General features: G+C 49.1%; 7 protein-coding genes across 7 annotated transcripts; 1 reads left to right on the top strand and 6 right to left on the bottom strand.

The window, feature by feature from the left end:
- Nucleotides 1-302: 302 nt before the first annotated feature.
- On the bottom strand, nucleotides 303-1566 carry N7489_004145 (C2H2-type zinc finger protein; the record flags this gene model as incomplete). The annotated part of the gene is made up of 2 exons (XM_056709897.1): nucleotides 303-934; nucleotides 1020-1566. 2 exons carry the CDS (start codon nucleotides 1564-1566, stop codon nucleotides 303-305), a joined length of 1179 nt encoding a protein of 392 aa, XP_056568318.1.
- Nucleotides 1567-2157: 591 nt separating this feature from the next.
- N7489_004144 (aldo/keto reductase family protein) lies at nucleotides 2158-3249 on the bottom strand (the record flags this gene model as incomplete). The annotated part of the gene is made up of 3 exons (XM_056709896.1): nucleotides 2158-2638; nucleotides 2713-3145; nucleotides 3198-3249. 3 exons carry the CDS (start codon nucleotides 3247-3249, stop codon nucleotides 2158-2160), a joined length of 966 nt encoding a protein of 321 aa, XP_056568317.1.
- Nucleotides 3250-3982: 733 nt separating this feature from the next.
- N7489_004143 (uncharacterized protein) lies at nucleotides 3983-4630 on the bottom strand (the record flags this gene model as incomplete). The annotated part of the gene is made up of 1 exon (XM_056709895.1): nucleotides 3983-4630. The coding sequence occupies one exon, from the start codon at nucleotides 4628-4630 to the stop codon at nucleotides 3983-3985; it is 648 nt and encodes a 215-aa protein (XP_056568316.1).
- Nucleotides 4631-5366: 736 nt separating this feature from the next.
- N7489_004142 (uncharacterized protein) lies at nucleotides 5367-6537 on the bottom strand (the record flags this gene model as incomplete). Its single annotated transcript, XM_056709894.1, has 4 exons — nucleotides 5367-5405; nucleotides 5479-5571; nucleotides 5622-5836; nucleotides 5910-6537. The coding sequence occupies 4 exons, from the start codon at nucleotides 6535-6537 to the stop codon at nucleotides 5367-5369; spliced, it is 975 nt and encodes a 324-aa protein (XP_056568315.1).
- A 3423-nt stretch (nucleotides 6538-9960) lies between these two features.
- Nucleotides 9961-11774, bottom strand: N7489_004141 (uncharacterized protein; the record flags this gene model as incomplete). Its single annotated transcript, XM_056709893.1, has 2 exons — nucleotides 9961-10650; nucleotides 10746-11774. The coding sequence occupies 2 exons, from the start codon at nucleotides 11772-11774 to the stop codon at nucleotides 9961-9963; spliced, it is 1719 nt and encodes a 572-aa protein (XP_056568314.1).
- Nucleotides 11775-12554: 780 nt separating this feature from the next.
- Nucleotides 12555-14939, bottom strand: N7489_004140 (fungal specific transcription factor domain-containing protein; the record flags this gene model as incomplete). The annotated part of the gene is given in 6 exon segments (XM_056709892.1): nucleotides 12555-13118; nucleotides 13168-14149; nucleotides 14239-14381; nucleotides 14440-14712; nucleotides 14762-14889; nucleotides 14909-14939. The coding sequence occupies 6 exon segments, from the start codon at nucleotides 14937-14939 to the stop codon at nucleotides 12555-12557; spliced, it is 2121 nt and encodes a 706-aa protein (XP_056568313.1).
- An 825-nt stretch (nucleotides 14940-15764) lies between these two features.
- N7489_004139 (uncharacterized protein) lies at nucleotides 15765-23398 on the top strand (the record flags this gene model as incomplete). Its single annotated transcript, XM_056709891.1, has 3 exons — nucleotides 15765-15816; nucleotides 15868-16714; nucleotides 16774-23398. 3 exons carry the CDS (start codon nucleotides 15765-15767, stop codon nucleotides 23396-23398), a joined length of 7524 nt encoding a protein of 2507 aa, XP_056568312.1.
- Between the last annotated feature and the right edge of the window lie 180 nt (nucleotides 23399-23578).

The raw sequence follows: 23578 nt of genomic DNA, 5'->3' as shown, positions 1-23578 counted from the left end.
CCATAGTGGTGAGCTGTCATTGAGCGACATACCGAAGAAAAAGAAGAAAACAGAAAGGCTATTCGTACATTCCGTTGACACTACTGTTGTGTCTGGGGTTGAAAATACAAATAATAAAAAAACGCATTCACCAACGCCATGCACGCCGGGATATGAGAGAACAACAAATGAAACGGTAACTGCAAAGTGGCGCAATACTGAGGCCAAGCTAACCGAGCATGGCCTCAGGGGAGAGAAGGTTGAGGAGAAGAGGGGGAAAGTAGGGAAGGAGAGAGAATAGAGAAGTGAAAAAGACAAGCCAGCTAAGTGCTGCCCTCGATAGTCGGTGCCTCTGCCGACTTGGTCAACTGGTCCTGTTGATCTTGGAACTGCTGTTGCTGCTGCTGCAACTTTTCAAGGCTGGTCGTCAAGTGTGCAGGTGGTACCGAGCCAACCATTGCGCTGAACAGTCCGATCTCTGCATGAATGAGGTCGTCAAAGATAGCCTCCTTCTCGCGCCATGCGCGCTCGCGCCGCGGGCGGAGTTCCTCCCACTCAGCTTGCAGCTGTGCAGCCTCCTTGCCAGCCCACGCGATCTGTCGACGAAGAAGACGGTAGAGGTCGCGTGGTGGTAGGGCGAGCTCGGATTCATCGAAGTCGAGCTCGGGTCCAAACTCTGGCATCGTGGTCTCGTCAGGATCGTGTGCGTCGGTTGTGACGGGGGTTGGCACAATGGTGATTGCTTCGGTGTGTGGCTCAGCGTCAGTTCCTGGCTCCCTGGGCTGGGTCAGCTTCAAGCGGATGCGTTGCAGCTTCGAGGCTGGGGTGCCGGTAGTGCTGCCCGCGGTGCCGTGGACTTTTGAGATGGAGTCATTTGGACGCATGGTGTCGGTCTCGTGAACAGAGCGCATGTGCTTGGTTAGCGCATCGGAACGGGTGAAATTGCGGTCACATTCTATAATTCATTGTTAGTACTCGAGATCTGTCAACATCATCCGCCCCCGTTTGGAGGGCTCGAGTCTGGGTCTGAGACAACGTACCGGGTAGAGTGCAGTAGAATGGCTTCTCGCGGGTGTGACTTCTCATATGCGCGCGGAGGGCATAAGCACTAGCATGCGTTTGACCTTTGCGGGTGCAATCGGACCACTCGCACGAGTACCGTTTCTGTCGGCTCCCGATGTGCTCGTTGTGGAGGTGCTGCACCAACCCATCCATGTTTCCGAGGTCGCCAGCGGTGCATCCATCCCATCGGCAAATAGTGACCTGGTCAGTACTCTGGCCACTATAGTCCTCTTCTTGATTGGTGCCAAGGAGTGAAAGGATGCCGGGGGAGTTTGGGATATCGCCGGAGCTATCGGAGGAGATCGAGGCAGTCGGGGAGGGAGGTGGGTGTATTTCGTCTTGAGCAGAGGAGAGAGGAGTCTGTCGGTCCCAGGATGCCACGCCAGTGCGACGACGCTTGGAGGGTGGCATGTTGGGCATCGAGGGCGAATGCGCGCGGCTCTCATGTTTCATGGATTCATGATCTGAAGTCTCGAGAGATCCAACCGAGGATAAGGGGGAACCGGGAGAGTCCCTTGAAGCCATTGTAAATGGTATAGCTTGTGCAGAGAAAGGGAGATGGCAACAAATAACTTTCACCTGTCTATTAGCTACACTGTAGATGTCGCGCTAGATATCGCGCGAGGGAGACTATCGTATCACATCACGTGTTCAGCCGTGGAGTCGAGCCTTGTCACGTGATGAACCGCGAGCTCTTCACAACTGAGCACCGCTCTCTTCCTATTTCTTCCTTCATTGCTCTAACATGTACAGAGTGACCATGGTTGTCTTAAAGGCTATCATGCTATTTACCATTTCCTAGGTCCTTATCGATTCATTCACGAATGCACAGACCTCTCAATTAGTTGACCACACTAACCCAATGGTAAGCTCACATTTGCCCTCTGTACACACTACACTGCCATATACAATGAGCAACACCGAATATCTTCAAACCCCTACATACTACGTGATGATCATTATGAATTTGCAATCCTGACAACCACCTATCACATGTGAGGTTGTATGTTGACTCTTCTACACTTGATCTGACCTATGCAACAACCCATTCGCATGACAAACATCTCTCATTTGCTATGATTCAAGTCTAATAAATGTATATCTTGCAGGGAATTCCTAGTACCGAGCCCCAGAAACCGTGTGTTCCTCCAAAATAGCCTCGATCTCAGCCATCTCGGAATCCGTGAGCGCCTGTGCACCGCCCATGTTCTGGACCACCTTGTCCTTCGTAGTACCGCCAGGAATGGGAATAATAGTAGGCATGCCAGGCTTCTTACTCTGGGTAAGGATCCATGCCAGTGCAATCTGAGCAGAGGCAACACCCTTACGAGTAGCAAGGTCATTGACCTCATTGATGAGCTTCATGTTGTGTTTGAAGTTCTCTTCCTGGAAACGGGACAAATGGTGCCGGATATCACCAGCGGGGATATCGGCCAGCGAGGTCACAGCTCCGGTCAAGACACCTCGACCAAGTGGCGAGTAAGCGATAACAGGGATCTGCAGCTCCGCACAGGTTTTGGCAATGTCATTGTGGAGGATATCGGTAGACCACAAGGACATTTCAATCTCGACAGCAGCAATTGGATGTACCTTGTGTCTAGAGAAGCAGTTAGAGTTGAGTTTACCCATAGGGGGTGGAAGACCATAAAATCAAACACAGAGGGCACATACGCTCGGCGGATTGTCTCGGCATCAACCTCGCTCAATCCAATTCCTCCAATCTTGCCCTCCTTGACATACTCTGCGAGTACCTTGATGGTCTGCTCAACGGGGAAAGCAGGGTCTTGTCGCGCACATTCGAAAATATCAAGTTTCTTCTTGCCATCGAGCAGACGCAGACATTCGTCCACGCTACGACGGATGTTCTCTTCCGAGCCATCCGGGGTAAGCTCGCCCTTCTTCAAGCCACCTTTGACACTAAGAACGACTTTGTCTGCGTTCTCGGGGTACTTGGTGAAGTACTTGTTGAGGAGATGCAGAGAGTTGTACTCCGGAGTGCCATATAGCTCGCCCCCGTTCCAGAAGTTGGCACCGAGTTCCAGGGTAGTGTTCAGTGTCTCAAAGCACACCTCCTCTGAGGGAGGCTGCGCGTTCCAGGTCATTCCTGATTTTGTTAGCACAATATTCGCGAATTGCGGCGTTTGGGGGAGTCGCACTCATCGTGCCATAGCCAATGGGGCCGATTTCCTTTCCAATTAGAGAAGGCATTGTTGAATATCAAAGATGATTGTGTGGACTTCAGGGAGATGAGATAGAAATAGTTGGTAGAATGTCGAAGTTGGTGGGCTCCGATGGGCCTTTTATGGTTTTCAACTTTGGAAGATCGTGCCCCGCCGTCGGCTTGTCGCAGTTAAGGATACTCCCAGGTTGTTACCACGAGCTTCCTGCGGTCACTTCGTACGTCTAGATAAGCCCTCATACTAATGACTACGACTCCGGATTTCACGTCCGGGGCTAGCCTGCGGAGTTGTACTGCTGAGGTCCGGAGTTGTGACCGGAGAACGACCACGGAGTTAAGGGAGATAAGCGTTCAAGCTCCATCCGGGAGACTACAGGGGGTGTAGAGTAGCGATTGATGTCTTTCAAGCTGCCACTGCCATAAATCCTGGTCCGCAAATTGTCTGCAATACAAGGAATTATACAGGAATGAGCGCTGAAAGCATCCGATGGATGGGTATGTTGGATTTGCTTGTGTATTCTTAGAGAGGGATAGCCGAAAGTCGATTCCTACAAGATACTTTTTCAGTATAACTTAGTATAACTGCCTAGGGACTAGGACTATATAGTAACCGCAGTTATAGGAAATCACTACAAACAAATATAACATCCAACACAGAAGTAACTCGTACATAGTATAGAATCAAAAACAGTAGTCTTTCAAGTTCACATTTTCCTCATGATCCATCGTTTCCTTTTTCCTTCTTCGTAGCGCTTCACACCCTCATAGGAAGTTCTCCAATCCAATCTCATCAGAACTGTTAATCGCATCGCTCAATCGATGTTCCAGCTCCTTATATACAGCATCAAAGACCGCAGGGAAGTTCTCCGCAGTAATTTTCTTACCCCCATTCCAACCTTGTCCAATCTGGATATTCTCCACTGGCCTGTTGTTGCTGTGCTCCTGTTTCACGGTATGGGTGTATCCCGCCCCATTGCTGCCATGAGTCGGTGTGTAACTGGTGGAGCTGGAGTAGATGATGTGCGTGGTATGTGTTGGCTTCATATATTCCACGTCTTGCTCGTCCTTGATGCTGGCAGTGGGCGTGGAAGTGGGTGTGGAAGTGGGTGTGGCACTAGATGTTGCGGTTGAGCTTGGGCTTGGCTTTGTCAGGCCCAGCCCTTGCAGGATGTCATGGACGTATTCGGCAGTGTCTGGAATAAGCCTCTGTGTCTCTGTTAACAGTGTTCTCTTCCAATTATAGAGCGCCGCTTCTGAGTGACTAACTGGTGATCGAGTTTCAAGTTTACCGACTTGTCCTTCTATCTGTTGGTCTGTCTGGTAGATTGGAAGCGCGTTGACAGTAGACACTACCAGCAGTGACACCAGCAAGAGTGAGAGCCATGAGGCTCTTGAAGTAACGTGTGACATGCTGTGTGGATTCAAGCGTATGTTGTGATGAAGTGGTGCTTGAAAATGGGATACTTCCAGGGAACAGGCAAGTCTCAAGTGTCACAACTATTATAGGATTTAACACCTGGGGGGCCGATCTTCGACCCTATTTTGAAGACTACCGAAATTACCGAAATGCCAGTCTCTTACCGTTCGGAATGAGGGTTTATGGTAACTTGAATGCCGATGTTTATATCCCTGGTGTGTCATCCTCTTTCTTTCTTGTAGATCATTTCAAACTTTGTTTCTTCAGCTAAGATGGCCAGAAGAAACTGTTCGTCTTATAAACTTATTTTGGTACTGTAGCAAAACTATTATTCATTGGGGAAAGGGTTCCTTCGTGGATCTAGGGGCATATGCCGATCCCCAGTTATGACAGAACACATTCCAGGGACCGATTGTCCTGCAAATTGTCAACTGCGCCCTTGTTAGATCATGATGATTTCGCCAAGAAGAAAGGGCTCGCTGGGACTATAATATGAAGTGACTGGAATGGTAGAGTGATACTGTTTCATGCCTGCATGCTCCACTATGCAACTTCTGCCAAATAAACTTGCCCTTCTTTTACGGTCTTCCAGAATAAGTATCAAAAATAAAAAGTACGTTTCGATTGGAGGCATCATAGATTTCTTCAATGTCCAATTTGTAGAAGAAACCGTTAATTATAAAATACTCTTGGCCCCGGGCTTAATCCTCGCTCCATTCCAATAACACCCTAGACACCGTCGTTAAAGGTATAATGGTTCATCCATCTCTGCAAAGTAAATAAATGGTAAGCTAGTTTCCACGTCTGCACAGGCTTGCAATATATATTCAATCAAACTTACCTTATCATAAGGCTTGGATGAGTCGCAGAACCGTAGATCTGTCGCAAGACGGATGACATTGTCCGGGTCGTTGTTGACAGTAGAAGCGTGGATCTTGAACAAAGCGTTAGTATAACTAGGCAAGTAAAGAAAAGGCAGCTCACCATATGAGGCTTATGCAACACCACATCACCTGCCTCATACGCCGACACCATCCATCGTTGACCATGCTCGCGAGCGAAGTCAGTCGGGAACTCCGAGAGCAGGCCCGTGGACATCATATTCGAATTGAAAGCCGACTTGGCCTCTTCATCCGTCAGTCCAGCCTGCTTCGCTTTGGTAAAGAAGGCCTCTTCCATTTCAATTCCGACTTTGTCACCTATTGCGCAAATCCAATGAGTATGCAAACTTTCTCCAAGAAACTTTAACCAAAGACAGGGGCCAAAACAAACCATTTTCCAAGTAGATCAATCCACCCCCGTTGAGCTTGATATCTCCCATGGGAACCCAAGCAGTGATACTCGTCGGATCTCCATACCGCAAGAAGATCTGATCATAGTGCACGCCAATGGGCTTCGATTTGGGGAGGTTGTTCCTGAGAAGCGTGCGACGCATGCTCAAGGTATTCTTCCCCCAATCGGAGAAGCGCGCAATAAAATCATACAGCGCTGGGTGGTTACAGAACTTGTTCGCGTACCAGTCCTGGTAGTGTGCGTCGAGAGCAAGATCGACAAAGGCCGCTGCTCGCTCACCACCGGGCTTGCCGTTCCCGCCAATGTGGCCTGCTCCAATACCAGGGTAGTCTAGATGGTCCTTGGCGGGGTCGAAGACACCTTCTACCGGTGTCGTGCCGGGCTTCAGGACTCCTGTTGATTCCAGGGAGGAGAAGTATGCATCGCGGGCGGCGAGGACGTCCTCACGGGGCAGGACTCCTTTCAGTAAGAGGTAGCCGTCCTCGTCGTATCTTTTGCGAAGCTCTTCGAGCGGGAGGGTTGGGTCTGAGGGGCGGAGGAGGGTGGCATTCTCCGATGTTAAGGGGCCGTCGTTCACGGCGAGATTGTCTACTTGGACGCCGACCATGTTGGATGTGGGGAGCAACAGTTCAGATGTTATGGCAATTTAGAAGAAAGTTGTCTGGTTGGGATAGGTAGGACGGTGCCATTTTGTATCCTTCGCACCTCGGTTATCCTCATGGAGGGGTAAACACAACATAGTGTGAGCATCAATAGAGAAACATCCAACCAGAAGCCAGATAAGGGAGGTAGACACTGATACCCCCACCTCGTTTGATTGTATGACTTGAATTGCTGTCAGGAGGGTTTGGAGATGTGCACAGGCAACAGCAAAGAGTAATATTCCCCGTGATTGGGGAGGAATTGATTGCCCCTCTTGGCGAAATGTGGGGAGGTGCCAATGTTAACGGGGGAGAAAGTCCCTCTTCGGCTTCTTCGTCCGAAATTCTCCTAGATGGGTCGGATAAATGTGTAAATTATGCATCGAGTGCAACAGCAATCTCTTGATATTACAAGGCGCATAGCTATTTTCAGAATATACTACAATTTCTATCATGCAAAGGTGCTACGGACATGACTGAGACCCTGAGCCCCAAGAGCCCCAAATGCAAAGAGAATCAACGAGTGACTTGTCAGTCAATACCGATGTAAAGATGGGTAGAGGGTATTCATAATAGATAGTGGTACCTACCGCAAGAGGAAAAGGGATTTGCTCTCCACGAAAGAGATATCGTCGTCAGAAGTTTTGTAGGGTGCGGTGACATAGTGGTGTGCGGACGAGCAGTTTATTGGTAATTCGGGTCAATGCTTCGTTTGGATCACCCTTCCTGAAGGCGTCTCTTGTCATCCATGGATATCCATCCGTCGAGCTTTGTCAAATCAGCTGCGTGTCATGTTGACTTCAATGTTCCTTTATATTTTTTTATAGAGAGGCTAGTGTAGTTATTCTTTAGATTACGTATAGGTATACTATCGAGTTATATAAGCGTGATCCGTTAGTGTATATTACGAATCTAGCCCTCGATTATTTTTTAAAGGCTAGTATACCGGGTACCTAGCTAGTTAATATAATCCTAGCTCGTATATCTCTATCCTCGCCTTATACTACTTACCGAGGTTAGTATTAACGGAAACTAGTAAAATATGTGACCTGCCAGTTCTTCATAAGAAAAGAGTGATGAGATCTCCCTATGTCACGTCACGTCTCCCCATGCATGTAGTCTGATCTACTTCCTTTCCTCTGTATCATTACATAGCTCTCCGTACAATATCAATATATTGTCCAGCTTTTCATGATCTCTGTCATCCAGTAGATCTTATCAGGTTATGAGCCCGGGGACTCGCTATTGGTCCAATCTAACAATTGATCAATATCCTCGGCCTGCGCGTCTTCGACAGACGCAGCGTGTATCTCACTGCACAAGCGTGTAATTCATTACACCGGAGGTAGTCTTGCACCCCTCCTACATCAAAAAGGATTTGAAGCTTACAACACGTAATCTCCTTGTCATCTCTACGGAGCAGGAGAATTGCCTTTTTCGGCAGCGTGAATAGCTTCAATTCCATCGGTGAGGTGGGCGGTGTCTCTTACAGAGATTTCTGCCGGTTGTTATCATCTCATCTGGGTAGCACCTTCCTTTGTTTGCTGCCTCGACAGAGTTTTCACTCTCTTCAACCTTGCAGAGTTTTCTTCTTAACAACTCTCATCCATCCACTCTTTGCATAGAGATCTTACATCAATTTTGCATCTCTTTGCTCCCTTCCTTGCTAGTTTTATCATTTACTAGCATCTTCTTCATCTGTATTAAGAACTAGCATCTCATTACATCGGATCCTACATCCATTCCCAGACCCTATGTCTACCCTAGACCCCGCGTCTACCCCGGACCCTATATCCACTTTCGGATCCTATATCCACCCGGAGACCAGCTTGTCTCCACCCTTCTTTCCTTCCTCCGTCAATTAATCCGGTTACATCAAGATAGAGACTCCAATTATAACCTCGTCGACCACCAAGTTCTCTGACTTCGTTCCTACCCTCAAAGGAGAAGCCAACTAGGAGATATGGGAACAATATATTAAAATTGGCCTAAATAGCATTGATCTAACATTCTGGCCTATTTTTATTAGTGACAACAAGCGCCCTCCCAACTTCCTAGCATAGTGGAAGATAAAGTCTTCGAGGACACGGTGACGGAGATTGATTAACTTACCCGAAACCGAAACTATAGGTTTGAATGACTCCATGTCTATAGTAGGATAGGTTACCTCGTTAAAGCTACCCTTCTATCATATAGATACACTATAGTCATTAAAGCTACTATAGTGGAGAAGTAGTATCGCCTTTAAGCGGAGGCGAACAATTATCGTTACCTTAGGAGCTTATAAGGAAATTAGATCCCTATCTATCTTAGATCCTTTTAGCTATAGGTCGCGTATTAGTACTATAGTGAATTAATGGCTGAGATAATGGTCTTAGGCTGGTTAGGAACGCGACTTTAGCATATAATTAATAACGAGAATTCTAGTTTCTTCAATTAGGAGCGTAAGAAAGCTCTAACCGTGCTCCGGTCCCACGGAGTCGTCTATAACGATAGTGAGTGGCGCAATATATTATAGGATCACCTTAGTGGCTAGTTAATTATCATTGACTTAGAGGATAGGAAATTGTTAAAGCGCCGTCAGGTTCTTAGATCAACTTCTAGCAATACCTGGCGTGGTTATCGCGTCGGGCCGGGGAAAGGCAGAAAAAAGCCCCTATCTAGCTTAACTACTGTCTGCTTATGACCGCCCCTAGACCCATAGACCACGCGTTAGTTGATGTTTACGTCTACACCTTCAGATCACTTAATACGGCCGTGATGCCTAGGGGGAGGGGAGTACAGCGTTAGATTCACAAATCGAATAAGGAAACTAAAGCCCCCGAAATAAGGGTAATACATGAAGATCTTAGTCGAGACAATGCGTTTGGAATGAAGAGCTTAGGCGGGCGTTGATAATCGAATCGACTCTGCAGCGACCGGGGCAGCAAGACGACGACTATGTCGAGCTGAGACAGGAGACGCAAAACGTCTTCGTGTGTCATGAGAAGGAAATCCACTTTCTACCTGTTAAACTAGCTACCTTATTCTTGATACCCGCATTTCCGTTGCATGGGTCAGGCCTAAAGAAATTCTGCTCCCTATTACTAGAGTTACTGAGCATCTCTCATTTGGTGTATTTTGTTTCTCTTCTATTGCGCTACCACTCATGCCGCGAGCCTTATGCATAATTCTCCTTAATCCTCAATGATCTACTATTTTTGATATGTACTCCGTATTTACCCCTCTATCCAGAATATCGGTATTGCGTGTTCTTAGTTTGTAACTTGTCCTATCAAATCCATTTGTAGTCTCATCCTACAGAAGTTGGCTATGCGTCGATACCCACAACACTAGCTAATGTTGGTAGCTAACATAGATAGTATCTGACGACGGGTATGATATTCCATTCAAGGGAATTCCCCACGACTCTTCAGATGAAGGAATCCTTTCTTCGCCCGATAGGAAATATCATAGCTCGCCTCATGCCCACGCAACCCTTTCGGGACATCCTTCAACTCAAATTTGAGTATCATCAAGGTAGTCATAATCCTCATCTCAACCATGGCAAGTCTACGTCCCCAACAAGACCGAATCCCCAACCCGAACGCCAACTGTGGATAGCTTGACCCATCAAACTCAAAATCCCCCTTCTCATTTCGCACAAGCCATCGCTCTGGATCAAATATCTCCAGGTCAGGGTTGCCCTTGCCAGGATACATTCTTGACGCTTTGACATCACTCCAGTATTTCGACGGAGGTGACGGCTTGTAGTCCGGTCCTTGGCAAACAAGTAGAACAACTGTACCCTTCGGAATGCGATGACCAAGCAACTCTGTATCTTTTGCTGCGTCGCGTGGGACTAGCATCGCTGCGCGTAGTCTAAGAGTTTCCTCCAGCACAGCATCCAAGTACGGAAGCTTCGATTTTATAATTTCAGCTGCTGTAGGTAGCCGATTCTCTTGCATCGCACTGTCAAAGATTCCCTGCAGCTCCTCGCGGAGCTTCTCCTGGACGCTGGGATAATCGGCTAACAACTTCAAGATCCATACGAGGGCTGCACTCGTGGTATGTTGTCCTGCGATGAGGTTGCCGTATGCCTTTGACTGTCAGTATAATGAATGCTTAAATGACAGAAAGACAAAGGAAGATAAGATAGAAAGAGTCAAGCAAGAAACCAAGGAGACTTTCATACCTCGTCAACCATTATCTGCTTATCAAACACCGGCTCACGACGTGCTTTTCGGGCTGCCTTTTCTTCTCGATGTACCATATAATCAATCCCCGTGGAAGGATCTTCATCGCTTCGACAGCGCCGCACAGCAAGGTTGATGTGCTTGCGAATAAATCGATTCTTCGCCTCAAAGAAAGGTCTGTAGTAAGGAGAAACGTAACGCACCCACCAAGCTACGAGCAGTGGCGGCCATTTTGTAGTGTAAATAGCCGCCATTTTATCACCCACATCTGTAAGACCCTGCTGAAACTCGTGCAATGGAGCTTTAGAAAATTCGACCTCGTTGTACTCCCCAGAGGGCAATTTCGATCCATCGAGCTTCCCAACGTGATCAATTTGTCTATCGAGAGCCGAGTCTTGGAAGTCGGAACCAAAATGAAAGGCTACAATAACATCCAAAGCGAGAGTCTTCAGATCTGACACCATACTGAAAACTCTACCGTCACCCACGTGGAACTTATGTTGCCATAACTCGATGAGTTTAAGGACCGAGGAATGAATAGCGGGACCGGCAACATTGTGAAGATATTGTGGAGCAAGGAGGTCCTTCAACCAGTTCCTAGACTGCCTCCAGTTGTCTCCAGTTTTCATGTTGAGATGAAACTCCCCAAAGAGCGGGAACCGATCAATGATATATGCCGATCGGTCAAAGTCACTTCGTCCCATCAGCATCTCTCGGGCATTCCCAACGTCCGCGACCAGCACCACCGGCTTCGACAGGGGACCCATCAGCGCCTGACATATTGGCGAGCCGTGATTCTCGAGTTGCTTGCTGCACCATTTTGCCAACCCTGAAGGATCGTCTCGGAGTTCCAAGACATCACCCCAAATTGACTGGGCGGACTTCTGGTTGAAGGGAATACCCGGAAGCGGCTTGGGGAGGAGCCTTCGATAGAGTGCGTAAAGAGATGTGAGAAGTACAGTTCCGAGCAAGAGGTGTTTGAGAATATGTTCAGGTGTGGAAGAAAGAGCTATCTCAAGCCTCGACATTCTCAAGTGTGGTTTAATTTTCTGTTTTTGATTCGTCCTAAAGGATCAGATTGGTGTATGATAACGAGCGAATTCAAGAAGTTTATGGAAATCTAGTCTAAAATATATACCCTATTAACTAGTAGTCAAATCATGATTCCTAGTGTGATATTAATACAGCTCGTCGGACTGGCTCATAACTGGGACGCGCTGAAGATGGGGGCCAGAGAGAGATCTTCCGAGGGGTCGACGCTGTGGTTGGTCCATGATTATGTGACTGGATCGCATCCGTGGTCTTTCATCCGATATATTTCGGCCGACGAAATGTGGGATAGTGTTGGTAAGAAATGCCCCCCGGACAGTGATATGGCCTCGGCTATCATGACACACACTAGTAGCATATGAGGTAGCATTGGGGGTATAGTGCGTGACGGCCTTGCATCTCAATGTCAGCACTAGCGGAGACACCATGGCGCTTTTTCTGTAATTCTCGTGTGTGTATCATCAGCAAATGTGAGAAACTGGTTGGTAGGTGGTTTCTATTTCGCCTTTTTTTTGGGGTGGCCGTAGCCGTATATACCATACCATGCTTGAATATTCAGACAGTTGGCATTTGCGTAGATGTTGGCTAATCATTTCCACGCGGTGTATAACGACACCTTGATGTCAAGGCAATGGAAATAATACACATCGTGTTTACTGTCGTCGAGTTGGGCTTTTCTCTTTCATGTTTATGAGTGCTATTTATTTATCAAAAGTAAAGCTATCTAACGTCAAAAGTTTATAACCAACAGCAAATCCTTATGGCTTGTTGAAGACAACGCTAGAAGAATGCTTCCCCCAGACCACGGGGAATTTTAAGGAGGAAAGCTGGGGGCTTGGAAAAGAGTCTTGCGCCATTGAGGGAAAATTATCGGGCATTGAATAAGGATCCCCTGCTTCCAAAGATGGCCAGTTTTCTTGTTCACCATACCTTTCTATCGGAGTTGGGAACTGGGATGGCCCTAAAGAGCCAGAAACAGACAATGTGAGAGCGGGTGGACTAGATGACTGTTTGGGCTGCACACTTCTGGCAAAAAGCAGAGTAGCCACGCGGGCTCCAGATGCAGCCATGTCACTTAGGTCGGCTAACATTTGAAGACGATGAATGGCCTGCTCCACCGCCTGCATTGCTATTCGGTATGTCATTCTAACCTTGGTTCCCACAAGGCTTGTGCTATTATCGTCTTGATCAAATGGGAAATCTGCATGGGAACAAAGATTAAGCAGAAGAATTGCAGGCTCAAAAGAGTTAAAGATAATCGCAGAAAAGCGCGTATAGGAGCCCCCCAAACATTGTATGAAGGGCTGCCACAGCTTCGAGCACTTTCAGTGCAGCCATACCAAGCCTCCGTTTCTGCGACCGGAGAAGAACTTTCTTGTAGGGAGCTAAGCTTGCGACTTGGTCTGGTTTGAGCAGCAGGAGAGGTCGGAAGTTCCAACAAATTGAGTCGAAGATCGCGATATATAGAAGTTGTCTTTGCATGGGTAGCTTTGGAAGAGCCTTGTCTAAAGTCGTGTCTGGGTGCGCTATAGCGAAGGCCGGATGTAAGTTGTTGAGATACTCGGAGTTGAACTTCTCATATATCCGCTCACTCTCGGTCGGGTCAAACTCGCAGGTACGCTGTAACCCAAGGCCTCGCCAAAACAGGCCAAGTTGAACTTGCATGAGACGTTCGGTGAAGATGTCGGGCGCTCTGGTAGCAGTTTCTGTCGGTATATTGCCAATATCTGGGATCAAGCGCAGCCGGGGTAGTGTTTCCTCAATCAAGTGATTGGATAAGAAGGGGATCCGATCTAGTTGTCTGGACAAATGACTGCCATCCACATTCGTCAGTGAGGTTTTAGCATCAGAATGATACCGAGCGTACCTGTCCAAAACATAAAGGCTGCAAAACGTCCTCCGCTGAACATCTCGTTCTAACTCCTGGGCACTATCTTTGGCAAGCTGAGATTCCAAGCCAGTAGTATCAGTGTGGATGCCAGCCTTTTGAGCAGCTCGACATGCAGAACCTATGCCCTCCCAAAATTGGCTAGTCCTCCCTTCACAGGAGACTTTTAATGCAGCAAAAATGATGTGTTGAACACGGACCAAAGTGCCTTTCCAGTCAAGAGTCTCACACGCTGTTGCAAGCTTGTTTCCAATATTACTGCAGGTGTCACGAATGTCGGCTAGTGACCGACCCCGAATTTGATCAACGGTATGAGACGGTGAAGGCAGAAATTGTGTCGCATAAGAACAAATGCGAGCAATTAGAGCCGCAAACTCGACGTCGGCAATCTCCACTATCTTATCCTTTGCCCACCACAGCTGATAATTTGCCAAGAAGCTGGGGACGTGAATGACTTGCTTCATCCTGAGCCGACGATAGAGGTTAGAACAAGAGAGCCAAGCAAAACAATAGAGCCAAGCAATCTTGCCAAGCAAAACTATAGATATGCTTACCAATTCAATTCATAGACGAAATATTGCACAAGAAAGTCGATGATTTGGCGCTCAGGCATGAGATCGAGCTCATGGTGAATGGTTTCCCAAGTAGAGGGCCAGGCATTCTTCAGCTCTGTATCAGATTGATCAGGCAATTCCAGCTGTGAGGCTGAGTAAGTCTAAATAATACCATAAAGGGAGCAATATTAAAAGACTCACCCGTCGGAGCAAAGCCATTGTATTGGAGTTGCTATCCTCAAAATAACCAAATGATCGAGCGAGGGCAGAATGCTCTCTGGACCAGTGAGCCTCGGAGTCATCCACGGGTGTTTCTCGCGTGGGCCGTGCACTCTCTACCGGTCGAGGTTGGGTCTCCGACTGATCTGCAGGGACTGGCGGACAGGAGGGCACTTTCACTGGCGGAGGACCGTAGACACACTCTTCGGGTCGGCGACGACGGGTACAGTGGTTGCATGGATATTGGCGGTCGCACTACAGACAACCCAAAATTAGCGTTGCATCACAATCGAGTCTGATTCACTCGCTTTCTGTTTACGTGTATAGCAAGAATGACACGTTCTGACACGACGTTTTTGGCCTTGCATGGTGAGATTGCGTAGGGAAGAGTGGGAATCGGCCGACGCAGGAGCAGTTCAGCCCTTGGAGGTACTGGAGATTATTTATAGACGTCCACGTGTGCTCCGCGCCCAAAACGGCATTACGTGGCATCAGCCCCCTCATTGTCTGACAGCAGATCTCCCGTTTATGACAGAAATTTGGCGGTACAATGCATTGACTCAATGAGTTATGCATAACTCCAAACTAAAGATGGTAACGCGATTTCAATCTGTGCGGGCATGAACGTATCACATATATATGCACTTTTGTACGGTCTGTGCATCCAGATGCTTCGTACACAGTGGTCACATGACCTTCCGGTGTTATGCCCCGTGTAAATCCCCGTATTCAACCTTGAGGACAGCTTACTCCAATTCGTCGTAGTTGCCTTCAACGCAAGGTGTCAATGAGGCACATCTATGGTTAGAGGATAAGCCATGCAGGTATTATGTCAAAGCAGTTTGTTGACACTTTACAAGTACGGACCAATCCAGAGCAGGGTCATACATACCCGCCATTGATCCCCAGCGAGCTGGCGAACAGAGATATGAACGACATGGATTGTAGCCGGAAACATCCGAATTTCTGTGTGGGGCTTGAGAGAATGGACCTTTGTACACTGAGCAAGACCCGGCGGGGCTCTGCAGATCAAATCCTACGGGCTGACAACCTTGCTGATGATGGTGAGCATAATTCAAAGAGCACAACCGACATAGATCTTTTGTCTTCCTTCGGCCGGAGAGCCACATTTCTAAAAGCCGGGCTGTCTTCCTTCGGCCGGGGAGTCAGCTTTTTAAAAGCTGGGCAAGGTGACAACTTTCAGATGCAATGATCCACTATCATTGTTAGTTTGATATTCCCGTCATTGCTATCTACCTCCATACCACCGGTTTCAAGCATTGAAGCCCCTTCGACAGATTGACAGCATGACTGCACCATGGCCCGTCGAACACGACCCCATTGCCCTTGTTGGCATCGGTGAGTTTCCATAGCGAGCGATAGACATAGGTCCCCGATTAACGCGACTAGGTTGCCATATGCCTGGTGGTGTTCGAGACATTCCCGCGCTATGGGAGTTCCTCAGGAAGCAGAAGGATGTGCTCAGGGAGTTTGATGAGCCACGGTTCTCAGCTAAAGGATTCTCTCATTCCAACCCAGATCGTCCTGGTACCGCGGTGGCCAGAAGTGGGTTCCTCCTGGACGAAGATCCACGGCTCTTTGACGCAGCCTTCTTCGGCATCACGGACAACGAAGTAGAGACAATGGATGCGTCCCAACGGAAACTTCTTGAGGTTACATATGAGGCCTTCGAGAATGCTGGCGAGACTTGGGAAGGTGTATCTGGCTCTCGCGTCGGCGTGTTTGTGGGTGACATCTCTTTCGACAACTATGTGTCCCAAACTAGAGATTGGGACTATGGTGGAAAGTATTCGGCCACTGGTGCATTCCCCAATATGCTGGCCAACCGCATTCACTACGTTTTCAACCTCAAAGGGCCCAGCTTGTTAGTCAACAGCGCGTGCACTTCTGCGATGTACGCCCTTCATTTAGCCATGAACTCAATCCGCAATGGAGATTGTGAATCCGCCATTGTGGCGGGGTCCAACTGGATCATGGACCCTAATTGCCACATAGCAATGGGGAAACTCGGTGCTCTTTCCGCCACTTCTCGAAGTCATACTTTCGACGCATCAGCTGATGGCTATGCACGTGGTGAGGGATTCGCTGCTCTTTACCTGAAGAAGACTTCTCTGGCCATTGAAGACGGATCCCCTATTCGCGCCCTGATTATGGGCTCTGCGATCAACGCAAACGGCCGTACCAACGGAATTACCAACCCCAGTGGTCCTGCTCAAGAGATCGTCATTCGAGAAGCGTAAGTAATGTATATTGTGTTCCCTTTGACAAATAGTCACTAACAAAGCAACTTTCCAGCTACAAGAATGCAGGCAATCTTGATCCTTCGCAAACTACGTTTCTCGAGTGCCACGGAACTGGCACCCGGGTTGGTGACCCAACCGAGATCAAAGCGGCTGGAAATGTTTTTGGTCCTTCGCGGTCCTTTGAACAAAATGATCAGTTGGTGGTGGGCTCTGTGAAGACAAATCTCGGTCACTTAGAGGGAGCTTGCGCCCTTCCAGGAATATTGAAAGTGGTCGCAGCCCTTGAACAGGGAGAAATCCCGCCCACTCTCGGATTTCAGACTCCAAACCCGCGCATTGATTTTAAGCAGGCGAAAGCCCGGGTCTCAACCCAGGTTGAACCATGGCCCAAAGATAAACTCAAGCGAGCAAGTGTCACTTCTGCTGGTTTTGGTGGCACCAACGGACACTGCATCATTGACCATGTCCACAACCTCCTTCCATCCTATGTCAAGCCCGGTATTGTTGGTCAGCGTGTCGAGCAACTGAATGGACAAAACGGCACCAATGGCACCAATGGCACCAACGGCACCAACGACACAAACGGCGTCAATGGCACAAACGGCGTCAACGGCACAAACGGCGTCAACGGCACAAACGGCGTCAACGGCACAAACGGCGTCAACGGCACAAACGGCGTCAACGGACATGTGAATGCAGATGTCCTCTCAAATGGCGCTAGCGGCCCACTGGATCAAAGAAAGCATCATAATCCAAAGACTGAGGCACCAAAATTGGTCCGAAAGGCCGACGCAGGCACTCGGAAACTGGTGGTTTTTCCCTTCTCGGCGCATAACCAAACCTCACTTGTAGCGAACGTCGACTCATTGAATGAAGTCATCCACCAGCACTCACTGGCCGATGTTGCCTATACTCTCAGTGCTCGGCGCTCGCGCTTCATGCATCGAACTTACTGCATTGCCGATAAGGACCAGGTGCCAGAAACGGGACTGAAACAGGAAAACAAGCTTGAAATTGTTAGTTCGCCCCAGCGTGTTTCTGCTGGTTTCATCTTCACAGGACAGGGTGCACAGTGGCATGCCATGGGCGCCGGACTTCTCCAATACTCTGTTTTCCAAAATGTCATCTTGTATCTGGACAGCGTCCTTGCCATATTGCCTGAGCCCCCCTCATGGAGGATCGCCGATTTCATTGTTGGGAATTGCGACACGGATTCCATCCAGATTCCTGCAGTGTCACAGACCGTTTGTACGGCTGTCCAGATTGGTCTCGTTGATCTCCTTGCTTCATGGTCTGTTCGGCCCGCGGGTGTAGCGGGCCATTCTTCCGGTGAAATTGCAGCAGCGTATGCGTCGGGACGAATCACCGCTGCTGAAGCTATTGTAGCTGCCTATTATCGCGGCTATATGGTCTCTTTCAACAATCAGAGGGGCGCTATGCTGGCAGTCGGTTTCGGACCTGAGAAAGCCATGGAATATATCAGGGAGGCCGGTCTAGAAGAACGACTCAAAGTCGCTGCGATCAACTCATTTGACAGTGTTACAATCTCCGGTGATGCTGATTCTGTGGAAGATCTGAGCGCACGACTTTCCAAGGAGTCGGTCTTTAATAGACTGCTCCGCACTGGCGGACTCGCATACCACTCCCACCACATGTTACCATTTGGCTCGGCATATGAAGAAAAGGTCAATGATGGTCTTCGTCATATTAAGAGTCTTGGCGTTGATACCACAAGTGCCAAGTATCCTTTCATTCCTTGGACTTCTTCGGTCATTCCAGACAAGAGTACCACTGAAGTGACTGCATCTTACTGGAGGGCCAATCTTGAGTCCCCGGTACGTTTCACCGATGCAGTATCAAATCTTCTGAGCCTTCCGGGCCTAAACATTGGTGCCTTAATCGAGATTGGTCCGCATCCCGCCCTTAAAGGCCCCTTGGGACAGAGCATGAAAAGCCTGGGAAAAGTCGTTCCGCATATTGCGTCTTTGAAAAGAAATGAAGACGCCCAAAGATTAATGCTAGACTGCGCTGGAACCTTGTTCGCGCTCAATGTTCCTGTCGACCTGGTGGCTGTCAATGCTATCGACGGACAGGGACCCAAAGGAGAGCACCACCTGGAGTACGGCTGCACTGCAATCGACCTACCGCGGTACAAGTATACCTATGGACCTATCAAATACCACGAGAGCAGATTGAGTAAAGAATACCGGTTGCGTCCCACTCCTCGCCACGATCTTCTGGGTTCTAAAGTGCCAGGAACTACGAAGCTTCGGCCCCAATGGCGCAATATGCTTCGTCTGAAAGATCTGGGCTGGCTGAATGATCACCGTGTGCCTCCTCATGTTTTACACCCTGGTGCCGCTCATATTGTCATGGCCATGGTCGCTGCAGAGCATAAATACAACGAATTCCCCGATGCTCTGCCAATCATTGGGCTAACCATGCGCAACGTTTCCATCAAGAAGACATTGGTGGTTCCAGAGGATGATCACGGCGTCGAGATTGTGCTGAGCATGGAGCTTGAAGATGGTGCTACCGCCAAGTCGCCAGGCTGGGCCAGCTTCTCCATTGCCTCGGTAGTCCGCGACTCAGATCAATGGACCGAGCACTGCTCGGGTCAAATCAAGATTGAGGTCTCTACCTTTGAACAAGCCACGCCAATCAGCACTACTATGGACGGACGACTAGTGGATGCTCAAACCTGGTACACACGCTTTGCTGACATGGGTCTCCAGTTTGGACCCTCGTTCCAAGGCTACTCGGACATCCGTGCTGATCCAGCCAAGAACATTGCGTCTGCCAGGTTGGCCTTGAATACCACCGCCGGTATGTTCCCTGGCGGCGAGTCGACCTACCCCATTCACCCGGCTTCTTTGGATCTAGTGATTCGCCTGGGTCTCATGGCCTGCAACGGGGGCCAAGCAGAAACGGCCAGCGTCCAGCTTCCGATCCATTTCAACCAGATGAAATTTAATTACGGTCACCTAGAAGGTCGCGATTGGGCGACTGGTGTGTCCCGGGGCGAGCTGCGCGGCCTCCGTGGGGCGTATGCTCAGCTGCAGATGCTGGATGAGGAGGGCAAAGTGATGTTGGATATAGACAACATGCGTTTCACAAGTCTCAACAACGAACAAGAATCTACATCCACTGGAGACCGGGCCTGCAAGGCATATTCCAGCCCTTTTGCGCGCCTCGTATGGAGACCTGATATTCGTACCTTGTCAAAGGACCAGTTCAATGAGGCTCTGACATGTTGCCAAGAGAACGTTGGAGAATTCCCTCAGCTTTGCAAGATCTTTGACTTAGCTGGACATGCTAATCCAGACTTGCGAGTTCTGGAATTGGGCGCAAGTAGTAATGCGGGCGCAGGTAAAGCAGTCTTGAAGACACTCGTGGGCTCCAACAATATTAAGCGCTACCGGGAGTACGTTGCTACCGACACCACGGAAGAACGGCTCGAATCGGTTCGAGAAAGCACTGCTGAGTTCCGTGATGTGAAATATTCTGTTCTGGATATCAACGAAGTTCCGTCAGAGCAAGGCTTCCAGTCAGGTCTGTATGACATTATCATTTGCTCGGATGGCCCGCAAACTCTCCAAGCAATGCAACACTTGAGGAAGCTTGTCACTCCAGCCGGGCGCTTGATTCAAGTGAGCCGTACAGGAAGGGAAATTACCTCCGAGAGCCTTCGAAATGTGGATTTTGAACTTGTTGGTGAAGTGACTGAGCCAGCTCATCATTCGACCATCACCGTTCATGCCCTCCGTGTCACAGAGCGACATCAAATTCATTCTAACAGACTCGTGTACCTGCTTCACAGGGATCAAGGGGCCCCAGAATTATTGCACCGGCTTGCCCAGGTACTGGGCGACCTCGGAATTGCCATCAAAGTCTCTTCGCTTGATGATACACAAAGCGTCGTGTCACCCAACTCCCACGTGGTTGCATTCCTAGACGGTGACAACCTCCTGTTTGCAGCGAGTCAGCATCGAATTGGATTGTTCCAACACCTGGCAGCGAATACTGCGAGCATGATGTGGCTCACGTCGTGCGGTTTGGTTAAGGGCCGCAACCCTGATGGATCCTTTGTCTCTGGACTGCTGCGCACATTAGCAGCTGAGAATCCCGCCGGTCAGTTCCTTTCCGTCGACATCGATGCGAAAGATTTCCGAGTCCAAGATACCGAGATGGATACACTAGTCAGGTCCTTGGTCGATGTTGTTCTCTCATTGCAGCAAACTTCAGAGGACAGCCACGAAATTGTTGTGAATCACGACTTGGCCTGGCAAGACGGGAACATGTGGGTGAGCCGGCTTGTTCCCGACGCTGAGCTTCAGGGATATGATCAAACTACTATGGACGACCAAAATATGAAGGCAGTCCCACTTTCCACTCTTGGTCCCGTCCGTGCAGCTTTCAGAACCCCTGGTATTCTCACATCCCTCTATTTCAAGCCATACACCGAGCTCTGGGAGACCTTGCCACACGACTGGATTGAGATCAAGCTGGAGGCCGTCGGTCTGAACTGGAAAGATCTGGGTCTGTGCTCCGGTCGATTCGATCAGAACAATCTCTCGAATGAGTATGTCGGTGTCGTCTCCGACATGGGGTCCTCTGTCCACGATCTTAGCATCGGTGACCGGGTTTATGGTATGGGCAAGGGCCACTTTGGAAACTATACACGCGTGCCCGCGGTGCTTGCACAGAAGCTGGAAGCTGGCGTTGACTCGTTGGAAGCTGCAACAATGCCCTTGGTCTACATGACGGCGGTGTATGCTTTCGAGCACATCACTCGCGTAAGGAAAGGCTCAAAAGTTCTGATTCAATCGGGCTCGGGTGGTCTCGGACTGGCAGCTACCCAACTGGCTCTGTCCAAGGGCGCTGATGTATATGTCACAGTGGGCACCGCAGACAAGGCTCAATTCCTGTCCGATGTCATGGGGATTTCATCCGATCACATCTTCTCCTCTCGAAGACTAACAGATGTACCTCGCATGATCAGCGCAACTAAGAATGGAGGATTTGATGTTATTCTCAGCACATCCCAGGGAGATATGCTCTATGAATCGATCAAAGCATTGGCACCGCTTGGTCATCTGATAGATGTCGGCCGGATGGATGTCACGAGCGCAAAGACAGTTGCTCTTGAGCTTTTCCATAAGAGCGCAAGCTTCACTTCCTTTGATCTAGGCCTGGTGATCGAACGCGACGTTGAACTTGGCGGAGATCTCATGTTCGCAGTCAATCAGCATTTCCGCGCCGGCCGCATTGGTCCTATCCGTCCATACCATGTGTCGGATATTTCTCAGCTTGACCAAGCTTTGTTGAAGCTCTCCAAAGGAACACACATCGGGAAAATGGTGATCTCCTATCAAAATCCTAGTTCTCTTCTGAGCGTACACCAGTCTGTCACTCATGCCCGGTTTTTACAGGAGGCTAATTACATTCTCGTTGGCGGAATGAGTCCTCTTGGACGATGCATCATCCGATGGATGGTTAGTCGAGGAGCTCAGCACTTATCTGTTTGGTCAAGAAGGGGTGGAAACAATCTGTCCCTTGAAGCTGCGGCCTTGATTGATGAAATGACGTCCCAAGGTGTGCGTATACAGCTGGTGACGTGCGATGTCAGCAATCGCGAGCAGGTCCTTCGGAGTATGCAAGAGGCTAACTCTGAGCGCGCCGTGCGAGGAGTCTTCAACTATGCAGTCTCCTACCAAGACATCTCATTTGATAAAATGACCGCGGACATGTTTTGCCAAGGCATGGCGGCCAAAGTGTTTGGTACAAAGAACCTACACGAAGCGACAGCCAACCTGCCTTTGGACTTTTTCACAATGACCTCTTCGCTGGGAACTGTCTACGCGTTCCCGACACAGAGCACATATCTCGCTGCCAACAACTTCCTCGACTATTTCGCACGTTACCGGCGGCAATCTGGTTTACCGGCAACTACGGTGTCACTCGGTTTCATCAACGACCTGGGAGCCCTTACCCAGGACGAAGTCACAGTCAATTTGTTCGCGCGCACGAAAGGTCAAACAGTCACGGGTAGTCAGGTTCTGCGTGCTCTGGAGCCGGCATTTGTGAAACACTTGAATACTAAAGACCAGTGGCTCGGTCGTTGGGAGGATCCGCTGTCCGCGGCCAATATTTTTACTGGCATCGACCCAGCCGTTTTGGCGAACATGAAGCGGGCGGAAGGCAAGGGGTCTGCTTCAGGTACTGTGCCCCGGTGGTACCACGATCCCCGCGTGTCTTTGATGCTGCGCGCCATGGACGATGCTTGGCGCCATGGGAACGGGGAGGATAGCGACAAAGCGACATTCGGGTTTGATGATGCCGACCAGTCACCTGCTGTACAACTTCGTCGGCACTTCGAGGCATTAATCAAGAAAACTAGAAATGGTCAGGACAAAGAAGAGGTCGCAGAGACGGTCACATTCGTCACTGACGCTATCAGGACCACCGTTGCGGGCATGTTGTTCATCGACCCATCTGTGGTGAAGGAAAATCACACAGTAGTTGACCATGGAATTGACAGCTTGTTGGCTGCAGAGTTCAGGACATGGCTAAATTCATCTTTTGGGAAGAACATTAGCATGTTGAAACTGATGGATGCGCGATCGAGTATTGGTTCCATCGCGCAGGTCATTGTGGAGGAGGCCATTGGGGCTTAGTTTGTGTAGAAGGGGTTCAGACTGGGAGACGTGTCTATCCTGTTTGGGGATCCAGTCCATACTTGCATAGTACATAGTAGAAATCAAGTTTTCACTATTACACCACAACGCTAGGTAACGGTAAATTCGATGCCGAAAACGGCTACTCTTGACGCTGTCTTAGGCGTCCTTTTTACCAGA

Source organism: Penicillium chrysogenum, assembly GCF_028827035.1.
Source record: "Penicillium chrysogenum strain IBT 35668 chromosome Unknown utg000002l_segment0_segment0, whole genome shotgun sequence".
Lineage (NCBI taxonomy): Eukaryota > Fungi > Ascomycota > Eurotiomycetes > Eurotiales > Aspergillaceae > Penicillium > Penicillium chrysogenum.
Note: the sequence above shows the minus strand (reverse complement) of the source record. Positions and strands in the feature narration are given on the sequence as shown.